The sequence below is a fragment of the Choloepus didactylus genome, chromosome 15 (assembly GCF_015220235.1).
Source record: "Choloepus didactylus isolate mChoDid1 chromosome 15, mChoDid1.pri, whole genome shotgun sequence".
Classification (NCBI taxonomy): domain Eukaryota; kingdom Metazoa; phylum Chordata; class Mammalia; order Pilosa; family Megalonychidae; genus Choloepus; species Choloepus didactylus.
This window is the reverse complement of record NC_051321.1, coordinates 22,965,310-22,979,353: the sequence shown is the minus strand read 5'-3', so window position 1 is coordinate 22,979,353 and position 14,044 is coordinate 22,965,310. Positions and strand designations below refer to the sequence as shown.

Genomic DNA, 14,044 nt, shown 5'->3' with positions numbered 1-14,044 from the left:
TTCATGGAGCTATGCAGCTTTTCCAAATGTTTACCAGTTTTGTTTTGTTTTTTTTTATTAAGATTTTTTCACATACCATAGAATCATTCAAAATATACAGTCAGTTGATCACATTACCATCATATAGTTGTTCATTCATCACCCCGATCTATTTTTTTTTTAACATTTTCCTTGTACCAGAAAAAGTGAACGTAAGAATAAAAAAATAAGAGTAACAACACCCAAATCGCCCCCCCGCCCTATTTTTCCTTTAGTTTTTTTTGACCCTGTTTTTCTATACATCCATCCATACACTGGATAAAGGGGAGTGTGATCCACAAGGCTTTCACAACCACATTGTCACCCCTTGTAAGCTACATTGTTATACAATCATCTTCAAGATTCAAGGCTACTGGGTTGTAGTTTGATAGTTGCAAGTATTTACTACTAGCTATTGCAATTCATTAAAACCTAAAAAGAGTTATCTATATTGTATGTAAGAATGTCCACCAGAGTGACCTGTCAGCTCCATTTGGAATCTCAGCCACTGAAACTTTATTTCATTTCATTTCACATCCCCCTTTTGGTCAAGAAGATGCTCTCCATCCCACGATGCCGGATTCCTCCCCGGGAGTCATATTCCATGTAGCCAGGGAGATTTACATCCCTGGGTGTCAGATCCCACTTAGGGGGGAGGGCAGTGATTTCACCTGCCAAGTTGCCTTAGCTAGAGGGAGAGGGCCACATCTGAGCAACAAAGAGGCATTCAGGGGGAGACTCTCAGGCACAATTATAAGTAGGCCTAGCTTCTCCTTCGCAGTAACAGGCTTCTTAAGGGCAAATCCCAGGATAGAGGGTTCAGCACATCAAACTGCCAGTCCTCAGTGTTTGTGAGAACATCAGCATCCCTCCAGGTGAGGAAGCCCAACACCTCTGCATTTTCCCCCAGCTCCTCAGGGGGGCCCTGCATATTTTTTTCATTTTTTTTTTTATTAACTATATCAAAAAACCTAAAAAAAACAATACAATAAAAAAGCATTTCAAACAAACCAAAACAAAGGAGTAAGAAAAAAACAGATAACCTAAAATAACTACATTAATTCCAACATGTTCCTACTCTACCCCCCAAAAATATAACAGCCCAGCAAAGGAATAAGAAAAACAGATAACCTAAGATAACTGCATTTCTGTGAACTTGTTCCTACCATACCCACCAGAAATTAACAAAGCATAGTCATTCCTGAGCATTCCCAGAACGTTAAATTTACGCATGATAACTTATCTGTTCTTATTAGGTTATCGTTCCCCCTTCACTAATTGCTACCCATCACTAGGTCCCCTACATTCTACATTATTAACCATTTATTTTATATTTTTCAGTGTTCACATTAGTGATAATGTTTACCAGCTTTATTACATAAGATTAAAAAATCATAGCCACTAATACCACAACCAATCTTATGAGAAGAGACTTGAAGTATTGGGAAGCTGTCAAGTTCATGGTTGTGGATAACGTATTTTCTACATTTCTAATTTTTGCTTGAATTTATCATTGATAACTATTTTAAATTTTCCTTGAAGTGATGGGCTTGCTTTGTTTATTTTCAAGGAAATTGCTGCCCAAACATCCAAGTTTGAGCAACCACATTGGTCTCTCAGTCGTTCTTTCAAATAAAGTTTCACTGCTTCATCAGGGATATTCTTAAGTGAAACTGCCTTTTTAAAATTTACTATAAGTTTGAAGCTGTGCCAGCGATGCAAGCGTCAGCCAGAAAAAAAGGTAGATATGCATCTTAGTTTTCACCTGCACACTTTGAGAACTGCTCAAATTTGGCAAAATGTAAGCACCAAAAACATATGGCTAAACATTAAGAAAAAGGAGGATATTGACATTCCTATATCAATTGCCTTGCCATAAGCCAGCTGGATTGAATTATTTTTCCACATTGGGCAAGGCCCTCTCATAAGTAACTCCCTGAGATGGTGCCTTAAACATAATAGATTATGCAATAAATATTTGTTGAATGAAAAGATATGAAATATATATAATAATTGTTAGATTTTATTTAGCTTTTAGGATTTCCCAAGAATTTTCTTTCTTTTTTTTTTTGTTTTTTGTTTTTGTTTTTGTTTTTTGATACAGCTAATGGTAAAATAGTATTTATGTTATTTTGGGAGTAAAATGGTGGGGTGCAGTGTTTTAAGCTTTTATCATTGAACTTGTTTACTGTTTATTTAATTCAGCATGTTATGGTCCATCGATTTGGGGAAATAACTTTATATTGAAGTGAAAAAAGTATATAGGAAGGGCTAATCAATGTTGTACTTTCAAGAACTGAAGAAAATTCATAGCATATGATGTATTTACAACTGGGACAGAATTTTCCTTAGCCTTGTATATGGATTAATAATGAAATTGACCAGTTGATGAACCAAATGCAACAGATAGAGACCCAGCAAAGGAAATTTAAAGCATCCCGAGACAGCATATTATCAGAAATGAAAATGCTGAAAGAGAAGAGGCAGCAGTCAGAGAAAACCTTTATGCCTAAGGTTCGTAAGTATGCCTTTTGTTATAGATTTGTTTTAATCGTATAGAATTAGAGATAGATAATATGTTACTTGGGTTACCATTGAGTTTCATATGTTTAATTTTGTTTAGACCCTTACTTTTGGGTCTATCTACATCTAAATCACATTTACACTTGATGGGCTCTCAAAGTCTTCTGTCGTAGGCCACATTGAAACTTACAAACATTAGTGGCCAAATAGGCATCTTGAGCTATGGCATACTACAGTATTTTCTGACAGTGATTTTATGAAGTTATTTGAATATTTGATTGCATTTTGTCCAGATTGTATTAAAATGGTAGAAAGCAAACTCTTGTTACCTCTTCTACAAGTGATAATGGATATTAAATACATAAATAGTACTAAAACAACAAAGTAGAAAAAAAAGAATTGCCAACAGTTTTACCAGCCTAACACGTACAGCAGCTTTTTCTTTTGGTTCTTATGAATATGTGTGAAGGTTTTTATATTCCTTAATCATAGCATATGATATGTTCCACAACCCATCCCCATAGAGCTGCATCATAAACATTTTTCTTTTGCATAGTCCTAATTATCACATTTAGGGAGTACATAATATTTAACTGAGTTATGATTATTTAGCCCACTTTAATCTCAAATATAGATTGCTTCCAGTTTTTCACTACTGTAAATAATGCAGTGACCAATAACTTTTTAAATTAATGTATTATCTGTCATATAGCAACGTAGCTTACAAAGTTTGGAGGCAAGTTTGCATGCCATGGAATCCACCAGAGAATCATTGAAAGCAGAACTGGGAACTGACTTGCTTTCTCAGCTTAGTCTGGAAGATCAGAAGAGAGTAGATGCACTGAATGATGAAATTCGTCAACTTCAGCAGGCAAGTAAAATAGACAGAAAAAAACTTTCATTGATATTGGCTATTGTGAAAAGTGATTTTCTTGCTAAATAAAAGAATGTGAAAGAACAGAATATTGAGAAAATATTAAAATGCGACTTGGACTTCCAATGTCCATAAGAGTAATTAAGTTTTTAATAAGTTTTTCTAAACCGTTCTGGATATGTTAGGATTATACAAGAAATCTTTTTCTTCCATCTTATTTAATACACATTTTTCAATAGTAAGCCTGAGCTTGTTAGCTTTGTCATATTTATTGATCTGACCACCTTTACATATTTAATGATATTGTCTTGGTTAAAGATTTCAATGGCATTTTAATTTTTAATGCAAAGATGTAAATATCCAACATTGAGTCCAAAAAATGAAAAGCAAGAAAAGAAAAATACTTTTGGTAGCATACCTTATAAAAACAACCAGGTATAAAAACTCAGAAAGCGTTTTGAATAGATAAGAGAGTTAATACATAAGAGAAAATGAAGAATATGTAGAATTTTTTAGGAGAGTATAAAACCCCATTTCAACTCATTTGAATGCCAGTAATAGGACAGAGTTTCTGTGAGAAGATATGCATGGTTATGTGGACAACTGATTTCCTTCTTAATTCTAGGAAAACAGACAGTTGCTGAATGAAAGAATTAAATTAGAAGGTATTATTACTCGAGTAGAGACATACCTCAATGAGAACTTGAGAAAACGTTTGGACCAAGTAGAACAGGTATGTTGTTCTTTCTTGAGGATTTCTTGATTACCATAACCTACTGAAAGTGGTTATATGAGAAGCTTTGATGGAGCATGTAGCCTTTGGTGACAAAAAGACTAGCAGACTGACCACTGTCCCTGGTTGAAGTTCTAGGACTGCCACCTAGTGTGCAACCTTGAACAGGTTATTTAATAGTTCTAAGCTCATTTTCTCCTGTGTAAAATAAGCATAGTAATATGTTTTGTATGATTACTATCCTGGTAAATTTTAGGTGTTAAATATTGATTAACAAACAATAATATTTGTTATTAATATTTTCTTAGTAGTAGATGCATTACTTTTTTTTTTCTTTAATGTATACTTGAAGTATTTGCAATTATATGAAGTGTATTTCTTGGTTTTCTTTACTCTATTCAAACCTAACATCTTTAGAAATGGTTGGCAGCTTAACCTTTTGAAACTAACGAAATTCCTGTTTTGTGATTTAATACTTTTAAGTTCTTTTTGTCTTGTAGGAACTTAATGAGCTGAGAGAAACAGAGGGGGGTACTGTTCTTACTGCCACAACATCAGAACTTGAAGCCATCAATAAAAGAGTAAAAGATACTATGGCACGATCAGAAGGTGAATTTTTATTTAGTACAAATTTGGGGGGGGGGTAGGGGTATTTAGTTAAATTTATGTTATCCATTTAATAAAATTGTTTACTACATAATGGAATATCCAAATAGGTAATACATGTGCTAATGATTTTTTGTGTTTTGCATCATAAATAATTTGTGATGAATGGAGTTTGGTGGGTTGATTATAAATAGTAACCTTTGTTCTATGGGAATGTTTGTGACAATTTTCTTAGAGAGCATAAATTATTCATTTAGTCTACTCTAAATTTTGACCAAAATGTGTATTAGCTGAATCAATCAAGTCTCATACCACCTAGTTGCTGAGAGGAAAATATTTTTTTTTAGTTTTTTCAATAAACATAAGAAACATTAAATAAAACTATATACTTGAGTATATTCTTTCACCTACACCCCTCCTAATATTGTCCTAATAAAAGTGATTTATGAATTTTCACAGTAAAATTTTAACAAACTGAAAAAAAATAAATATTTATTTATTTTGATAGATTTTGTTACTAAAATTAAATCTTTGCTCAGATAGCAGTCTGGCTTTAAGATAGCTATAGTGGCCTAATTTTTTTTTTTTTTCCCTTCTTAGATCTGGACAATTCCATAGATAAAACAGAGGCTGGAATTAAGGAGCTTCAGAAGAGTATGGAGCGCTGGAAAAATATGGAAAAAGAACATATGGATGCTATAAATCATGATACTAAAGAACTGGAAAAGATGACAAATCGACAAGGCATGCTACTGAAGAAGAAAGAAGAGTGTATGAAGAAAATTCGAGAACTTGGATCACTTCCTCAGGAAGCATTTGAAAAATACCAGACACTGAGCCTCAAACAGGTAAATCTGTTGGTTTTTAAATTTGAAGACTTGTTGCAAATTTCCCTCTTTATCTCAAAACTTCATTAGAATTGAGCTTATCGATAAAATTTTTTCTCTTTCTAGTTGTTTCGAAAACTTGAGCAGTGCAACACAGAATTGAAGAAGTACAGCCATGTTAACAAAAAAGCTTTAGATCAGTTTGTAAATTTCTCTGAGCAGAAAGAAAAGTTAATAAAGCGACAAGAAGAATTGGATAGGGGGTACAAATCAATCATGGAACTGATGAATGTACTTGAACTCCGAAAATATGAGGCTATTCAGTTAACTTTCAAACAGGTATGTTCTTATCTGTAATTAAAACACATAGACACCAGGTGAAAGCTTCAGCTATTATTCAGTTTGTACAGATTTTAAAGCATTCTTCCCACTCACAAGTGTACCTAATAATGAAGAAATTCAGCATATAGTTTGCCAACATATAATATCTTGGATGTTTTACACAGGTATTAAAGGGATCTAATTTGTTGTTATCTTTATTCTTTATTTAAGACTAAATACTACTTCTGATTTCTTTTAAAGATTCATCTGTGTCTTAAGCAGTAATATGTATAATTCACCCTAAACAAAATTTATGTTTGAATTGACACCCGTCTTTTTTCTATTTTAGGTATCCAAGAACTTCAGTGAAGTATTTCAGAAGTTGGTACCTGGTGGCAAAGCTACTTTGGTGATGAAGAAAGGAGACGTGGAGGGCAGTCAGTCTCAGGATGAAGGAGAAGGGAGTGGTGAAAGTGAGAGGGGTTCTGGGTCACAGAGCAGTGTCCCATCAGTTGACCAGTTCACTGGAGTTGGAATTAGGGTAAAATATCCTTACATTCAATTTCCCCAGAGCATTACTGTTAAAGAGTAGAATTTGTAGAATATTTTGCAAATCTGCATTGAGCATTATATGAAGATTAATTTTAAGAAGTGAAAGGGATTCTACCCTTTTAGGATATTAACTCATTAAATGTTTTCTTAGGTGTCATTTACAGGAAAACAAGGTGAAATGAGAGAAATGCAACAGCTCTCAGGTGGACAGAAATCCTTGGTAGCTCTTGCTCTGATTTTTGCAATTCAGAAATGTGACCCGGCTCCTTTCTATTTGTTTGATGAGATTGACCAGGCTCTGGATGCTCAGCATAGAAAGGCTGTGTCAGGTATAGTTTTGGTGTTGAAAGTGAGAACTTGCTTAAAGGTGATAGTTTATTTACTTCTTGTATAGTGGCTTCTTGTTGCTATATATTGGAGGACTAGGTGGGTTATGTATTCAGTAAATAAAATCATTTCTCTTTTAACAGGTTTTTAAAAAATCCAGTATTAAACTACTTTGCAAAGTTTAGTTGTGTGAGAAATAGCTATAATTGTTTGAATCACTTGAAAATCCTACTCCAATTAAATCTTTATACAAGTCCTTTGTTTTAAAACTTGTTTTTCTCACTGTATGAATACCCCTTGTCATAAACAATGTTGATTCTGTGTTGAAAGAGTCTAATTCCATTCTTCAAAAAGTTCAGAAGATCTTTGGGAGAATGAGGAAGAGAGGGAAGGTTGGTTTTGTTTTTTGTATGAGAAAAATTTATTTTGCTCTAGCATTATTTCTAAAGCTGTGGTAGAAGTTGCTTCTTTATATTAAATTATAACATTATATTCTGTGACTTTAAGATATTGGGGTTAAAAATTTTATCTTTAAATTAAGAAATTAATTTGCTGATTTTTGCACATGTAAAATGAGTCAGGCTGTTTTGACAGCTTTGAATTTTAGTTAAGAGTAAAGAAACTTGCTTTTTATATTTTCAGGTCTGTTGAGAAAAGGGGTTTATTAAATTACTATTTCTTTTTACAGATATGATTATGGAACTTGCTGTACATGCTCAATTTATTACAACTACTTTTAGGCCTGAACTGCTTGAATCAGCTGACAAATTCTATGGTGTAAAGTTCAGAAATAAGGTAATTTTTTTTTAATGAAATTTAGTTCTTTATTGTGTTTAATCTATTATATTTGTTGAATTCTGGTTTTATGTCATTTAAGTCTTGAAAGAAAACTTGGAAAGTCATTGCTTGTCTGATGACAATATCTATGGAAAGAAAAACTTTTTCCCTCAAATGCCTATGACGTTTAGCAATCTTTTTGTGGCATTCATTGCATTGATTTTATTTATTTTCATCCTTTCATTCTACCTCCTTTCTTCTTTAATGCAGTCTTTAGTAATTAAATACATTAATTTCTGTTTGGCTGCACCAAACAGCCCTCCTGATCTCTTAGGCTTAAGATTCTTTGATGAAAGTAATTTGAGCCAGATTTGAAGTATATAAAATTGAACAAAAGAGGAGGTTCTGATATTTGAACATAAGTACTTATCTAACTAAATGCCATCGAGCATTAAAATGCAGAATACTTTTTAAACCCAGGCATTTCCCTACAGTTGCATTGAACAAACATTGTAAATAAAGATTTTGTCAGTCAGTGCTTCAGAATGATTTGATTTGATTTGATATAGAAGATAGGGTGTATATTTTACATATTACCCTATACAATGCAAACACTGATATTTTTCTTTCTTTAATTTAAGATTAAACAGATTTTTTTTTTAACACTCATTGTTCCTCCAGGTTAGTCATATTGATGTGATCACAGCAGAGATGGCCAAAGACTTTGTAGAAGACGATACCACTCATGGTTAATTGGAAAATAAATATTGCCTGCTGGTTTGGAAGATGTGTATAGTAATATGAGTCTCATACCCAGGAACTGTAAATTTAATCCTTAATATTTGGTCATTATTAATAGTTTTCAGACATAGAGCAAAAATACTCCTTTTATATTTCTGTCTCAGTATTTTATAAGATACTCTGTAATGTTACATTTCTACTTATGGTTTCACAGTTTTATTTCCCACGCAACTTTCTGTAAAGTGTCCTCCTCCTATTTTAAATCTTGAAACATGCTGAATATTCTTTCCTAATTATTTTATCAATTATACTGCCTCTTTTTTTATAGCTTCAATTAAATAATTGGTTTTATGACTAACATAGTGTTTTATGTGGCTTTTCATTTATAGTTGTACTGATTAGAAACAAATTTTTCTTAATGTCTACCTCTCATTTTGCTTAAGCAAATGTCTGTCTTCACGTAAGGAAGATTGAAAAATAAATTATAGTTTCATATTCTGTTTATTACATCAGTGGGTTCTCAATCCTGGCTGCACATTTGAATCCCCTGGGGAGCTTAAAAAATGTAACATTTGTGGGGTCTTTTCCTAGATCAGTTGAATCAAAATCTCTAAAGTGTGGGGACCCAGTCATTGGTATTTCTGAAGTTCCCCATTGGATTCTGATGATCAGTGAGGGGGTGATTTAACTCAATATTTAACAGTTGATTTCACTGATTTAGTGATTTAACTCAATATAACAATCCTTCAAAAATTATTTTCAAGTTAGGATAGCAATGTATTTAATCGAATTTGTGTATTTAGGAAGTGTAACTGAAATTCCTAGAGCCAGAAAATTGAACCATGAAGTTTCCTTGTTCTTCTGTATATATGAATAGTTTTAGAAAACTTTTTAACCAAAATCTTAGGTTTTTTTTTTTTTTCCCCCAGATGAGGTCTTTGTTTTATTTCCCTGTTTTATTTTTTTTTATTTTTTTTAGCAGCTTTATTGGGATATGATTCACACACCATAAAATTCAGTGGTTTCAAGTGTGCAATTCAATGGTTTTTAGTATTTTTCCAGAATTATGCAAACATCTCCACAGTCTCATTTTAGAACATTTTTATTACCCTGAAAAGAAATCCTGTACCTTTTAGCTATCACTCCACATTTCCCCTTCCACTTTTACTCTGGCAACCACAAATCTGTCTCTATAGTTTTACCTGCTCCGGACATTTCATGTAAGTGTAATCATACAATATGTTGTCTTTTGTGGCTGGCTTCCTTCACTTAGCATAATGTTTTCAAGGATCATCCATGTTGTAGCATGTAGCAGCATTTCATTCTTTCTTATTGCCAAATAATATTCCACTGTATGGATAAACCATGTTTGTTTATTATCCATCAGCAAATGGACATTTGGGATTTTCTACTTTTTGGCTGTTCTTAATAATACTGCTCTTAACATACGTGTACAAGTTTTTGTATGGACATATGTTTCTATTTCTCAAGTGTGTATCTAGGAATGGAATTGCTGGGTCTTATGGTAACAGTAGGTTTGACATTTTGAGGAACTGCCAATCTGTTTTCCAAAGAAACTGTACCTTTTACATTCCCACCAGCAATATACGAGGGTTCCAGTTCTCCACACCCTCACCAACATTTGTTATTGCCTGTTTTTTTAATTATAGGTATCCTAGTGGGTGTGAAATGGTGTCTTGTGGTTTTGATTTGCATTTTCCTGGCAACTAATGATGATCATCTTCTCATATACTCTTTATCTATTTGTATATCTTTGGAAATATGCCTATTCTGATCTTTTGCTCATTTTTGTTTGTTTTCTTAGAACTCTCACAAATATCTTTTAATTTGCAAAGAAACAGATGCGGGTGGGAGGAGAAAAGAACATAATATGTGAGAGACAAACAAGCAGACAAAGCATCTATTCTGAAAATAAACCTGAAAAAATTCTCCATAGGTGCTTTTAAGCCACAGTGTGAATTTAAGAAGAAATCAAACACATGATGATAAAATACAGAATGAAATGCAAAAGAGACTGAAGAGCTAAAGAAACAACAGGCCTCCAACTTCTTAATTTTTTAGCACTTTTCTTAGGATGTTTAGTAACTACTATCCTTTGTAGAAAAGAAATATTTCAAGAACAGGAGTTCCTGCAGTTTTACTTATTTTTTTTTCTTCCATTAAATCAAATAGAATAAAAATTTAATACTTCAACTTCAAAATTTTATGATCCTATCTTATCAAATACTCCCCCCCCCATTAATTTATTCATCCAACCATCATCCCTCTATCCATCTTTCTATTTAGATATATACAAAGATGTCTGGAATGATGTTAACCAAAGTTAAAAAGTAATATTCTTAGTAATTATTTGGGGTGATTCATTGCGTTCTTATTCTTTCTTTTTTTATTCATTTATTTTTTAGTTTTTGTTTATTACTTAAAAACACTTAAAGAGCATGTATCCTTTTGTTTTATATAAGTAACTAAAAGAATAAAACCACTGTTCTTAAAAAGAGAGGGAGGAAGGGAGAGGATATTCTCTTATCACGACTGTGTTGGTAAATCTGAAAGAGGTAATAACCTAGATGTTCTCTCTTCTCCTTACTCTATAAAATCAAGGTTGGTCCTTGATAATAAGGCAAGAACTGCTGACAGCAAGCTCAGTGAAATTTACAAGCACATTAAATAATAAGTAGAGCAGAGAACTGGTGTCTTCAGGATGAGAAAAATGTAAATGCTGTATATTGATGACAAGTTTCTTTATAGGTTGCTTTTTGGTAGCCTCCTAGAGCCCTCATTTACTTTTTGTGGTTTTTAAGGAGCCAAAAGTGAGCTTTGATTACAGAGTCCCTGCTCGCCCAGTCAGAAGACATTCTGCAAAGCTCGTGGCTTCACAGACAGCATGAGCAGTTCCAAGCTGAGAATTATGTTACAGTTCTCCATTCATACAATTTAGATAATCCACCTTACTCCTCCCCAGAGGCTTAGTTTTGTGCACTAAGTTGAACCACTAGCTTATGACCCACCCTCTGTAGAGCTCTGTGATGCACAGAAGCACTGCACTTTCAGAACAGGGGCCAACCATGTACGTAGCATTCTATATCAAGCACAGTACAAAACTCAGCTCATCGCCAGCCTTGTAACGTGCTTAGACTAGAATATATAAACTTGCTTGAATCCTTTTTTACAACTGCCTGATCAATTAGTAGTGAAAATAAACAAGCCAACACAACTTGGAATGTAAAGTTTTCAAATATGAAATTACCCAAGAATGACAGCTAGTCCCAGGCTAATTTTTTTTTTTCCATTTTTATTGAGATTGTTCAGATACCATACAATTATCCAAAGATCCAAAGTGTACAATCACTTGCCCCTGGGTACCCTCATACAGCTGTGCATCCATCACACTTAATTTTTGTTCAATTTTTAGAAACTTTTCATTACTCCAGACAAGAAATAAAGTGAAAGATGAAAAAAGAAAAAAAGAAAAGGAAACTCTAAACCTCCCCTATCCCTAACCAACCCCCTCAATTGTTGACTCCTAGTATTGATATAGTACATTTGTTACTGTTTATGAAAAAATGTTGAAATACTACCACTGTAGTATATAGTTTGTAATAGGTATATAGTTCTTCCCTATATTCCCCTCCATTATGAACTTCTAATTGTATTGTCATACATTTGTTCTGGTTCATGAAGTGATTTCTAGTATTTGTATAGTTGATCATGGACATTGCCCACCATAGGATTCAGTTTTATACATTCCCATCTTTTGACCTCCAACTTTCCTTCTGGTGACATATATGACTCTGAGCTTCCCCTTTCCACCTCATTCACACACCATTCGGCACTGTTAGTTATTCTCACATCTTGCTACCAACACCCCTGTTCATTTCCAAACATTTAAGTTCATCCTAATTGAACATTCTGCTCATACTAAGCAACCACTCCCCATTCTTAAGCCTCATCCTATTTCTTGGTACCTTATATTTCATGTCTATGAGTTTACATATTATAATTAGTTCCTATCAGTGAGACCCTGCAATAATTGTCCTTATGTGTCTGGCTTATTTCACTCAGTATATTGCCCTCGAGGTTTTGTCATCAACCCATTTTTTTTTTAATATGGTTTTGTTCGCTCACCATACATTCCATCTCAAGTAAATAATCGATGGTTCTCTGCATGGTCATACATTTATGTGTTCACCACCTTCACCACTATCTATATAAGGGCACCTACATTTCTTCCACAAGGCAGGAGGGAGAGTCAAAGAAGGTAGAGAGGCAAAAGAAAGAGGAAAAAAAAATGACAGCTAGGAAGCAGCAAAAGGAAACATAACCTTAAATCAAAGTAGAATAAAGAATCAGACAATACCACCAATGTCAAATGTCTAACATGCCTCCCCTATCCCCGCCTCTTATCTGCATTTACCTTGGTATATCACCTTTGTTACATTAAAAGAAGCATAATACAATGATTCTATTAGTTACAGTCTCTAGTTTATGCTGATTGCATCCCTCCCCCAATGCCTCCCCATTTTTAACACCTTGCAAGGTTGACATTTGCTTGTTCTCCCTTGTAAAAGAACGTATTTGTACATTTTATCACAATTGTTGAATACTCTAGATTTCACCAAGTTACACAGTCCCAGTCTTTATCTTTCCTCCTTTCTTTTGGTGTCTCACATGCTCCCCATGTGCTGAGAGATCTGCACATAGTCTTATTAAGCTTCCTTTGTATGTAATGGATTGCTTTTCTCTTGCTGCTTTCAGGATTCTCTCTTTGTCTTTGACATTTGATAATCTGACATTTGATAATCTCTCAACTGTATTCATAGTTACCTTTGTTCAGTGTACTTACATTGTCGTGCTACCATCTCCCAAAACTGTGTTCCAAACCACGCACTCCTGTCTTCTATCACCCTGTAGTGCTCCCTTTAGTATTTCCTGTAGGGCAGGTGTCTTGTTCACAAAGTCTCTCATTGTCTGTTTGTCAGAAAATATTTTGGGCTCTCCCTCATATTTGAAGGACAGCTTTGCTGGATATAGGATTCTTGGTTGGTGGTTTTTCTCTTTTAGTATCTTAAATATATCACACCTCTTCCTTCTTGCCTCCATGGTTTCTGCTGAGAGATCCGCACATAGTCTTATTAAGCTTCCTTTATATGTAATGGATTGCTTTTCTCTTGCTGCTTTCAGGATTCTCTCTTTGTCTTTGACATTTGATAATCTGATTGTTAAGTGTCTTGGCATAGGCCTATTCATATCTCTTCTGTTTGGAGTACGCTGCGCTTCTTGGATCTGTAATTTTATGTCTTTCATAAGAGATGGGAGATTTTCATTAATTATTTCCTCTATTAATGCTTCTGCCCCCTTTCCCTTCTCTTCTCCTTCTGGGACACCAATGATACGTATATTATTGTACTTTGTTTCATCCTTGAGTTCCCGGAGACGTTGCTCATATTTTTTCATTCTTTTCTCCATCTCCTTTGCGTGTAGGCTTTCAGGTGTTTTGTTCTCCAGTTCCTGAGTGTTTTCTTCTGCCTCTTGAGATCTGCTGTTTTATGTTCCCATTGTGTCTTTCATCTCTTGTGTTGTGCCTTTCATTTCCATAGATTCTACTAGTTGTTTTTTTGAACTTTTGATTTCTGCCTTATATATGCCCAGTGTTTCCTTTATAGCCTCTGTCTCTTTTGCAATATCTTCTCTAAACTTTTTGAATTGATTTAGCATTAGTTGTTT

At 33.9% G+C, this 14,044-nt stretch overlaps 1 protein-coding gene across 1 annotated transcript in view; it reads left to right on the top strand.

Annotated features, from left to right (window-relative positions):
• Nucleotides 1-8,651, top strand: part of SMC3 (structural maintenance of chromosomes 3) — a 34,840-nt gene extending 26,189 nt beyond the window's left edge. The window contains exons 20-29 of the mRNA XM_037804921.1: nucleotides 2,381-2,532; nucleotides 3,254-3,412; nucleotides 4,041-4,148; nucleotides 4,649-4,757; nucleotides 5,355-5,602; nucleotides 5,708-5,920; nucleotides 6,252-6,443; nucleotides 6,606-6,783; nucleotides 7,470-7,576; nucleotides 8,240-8,651. Of these exons, the coding sequence (XP_037660849.1) occupies nucleotides 2,381-2,532; nucleotides 3,254-3,412; nucleotides 4,041-4,148; nucleotides 4,649-4,757; nucleotides 5,355-5,602; nucleotides 5,708-5,920; nucleotides 6,252-6,443; nucleotides 6,606-6,783; nucleotides 7,470-7,576; nucleotides 8,240-8,311 (1,538 nt within the window). The 3' untranslated portion in view covers nucleotides 8,312-8,651. The remainder of the gene's footprint in view (nucleotides 1-2,380; nucleotides 2,533-3,253; nucleotides 3,413-4,040; nucleotides 4,149-4,648; nucleotides 4,758-5,354; nucleotides 5,603-5,707; nucleotides 5,921-6,251; nucleotides 6,444-6,605; nucleotides 6,784-7,469; nucleotides 7,577-8,239) is intronic.
• The last annotated feature ends 5,393 nt before the right edge of the window (nucleotides 8,652-14,044 follow it).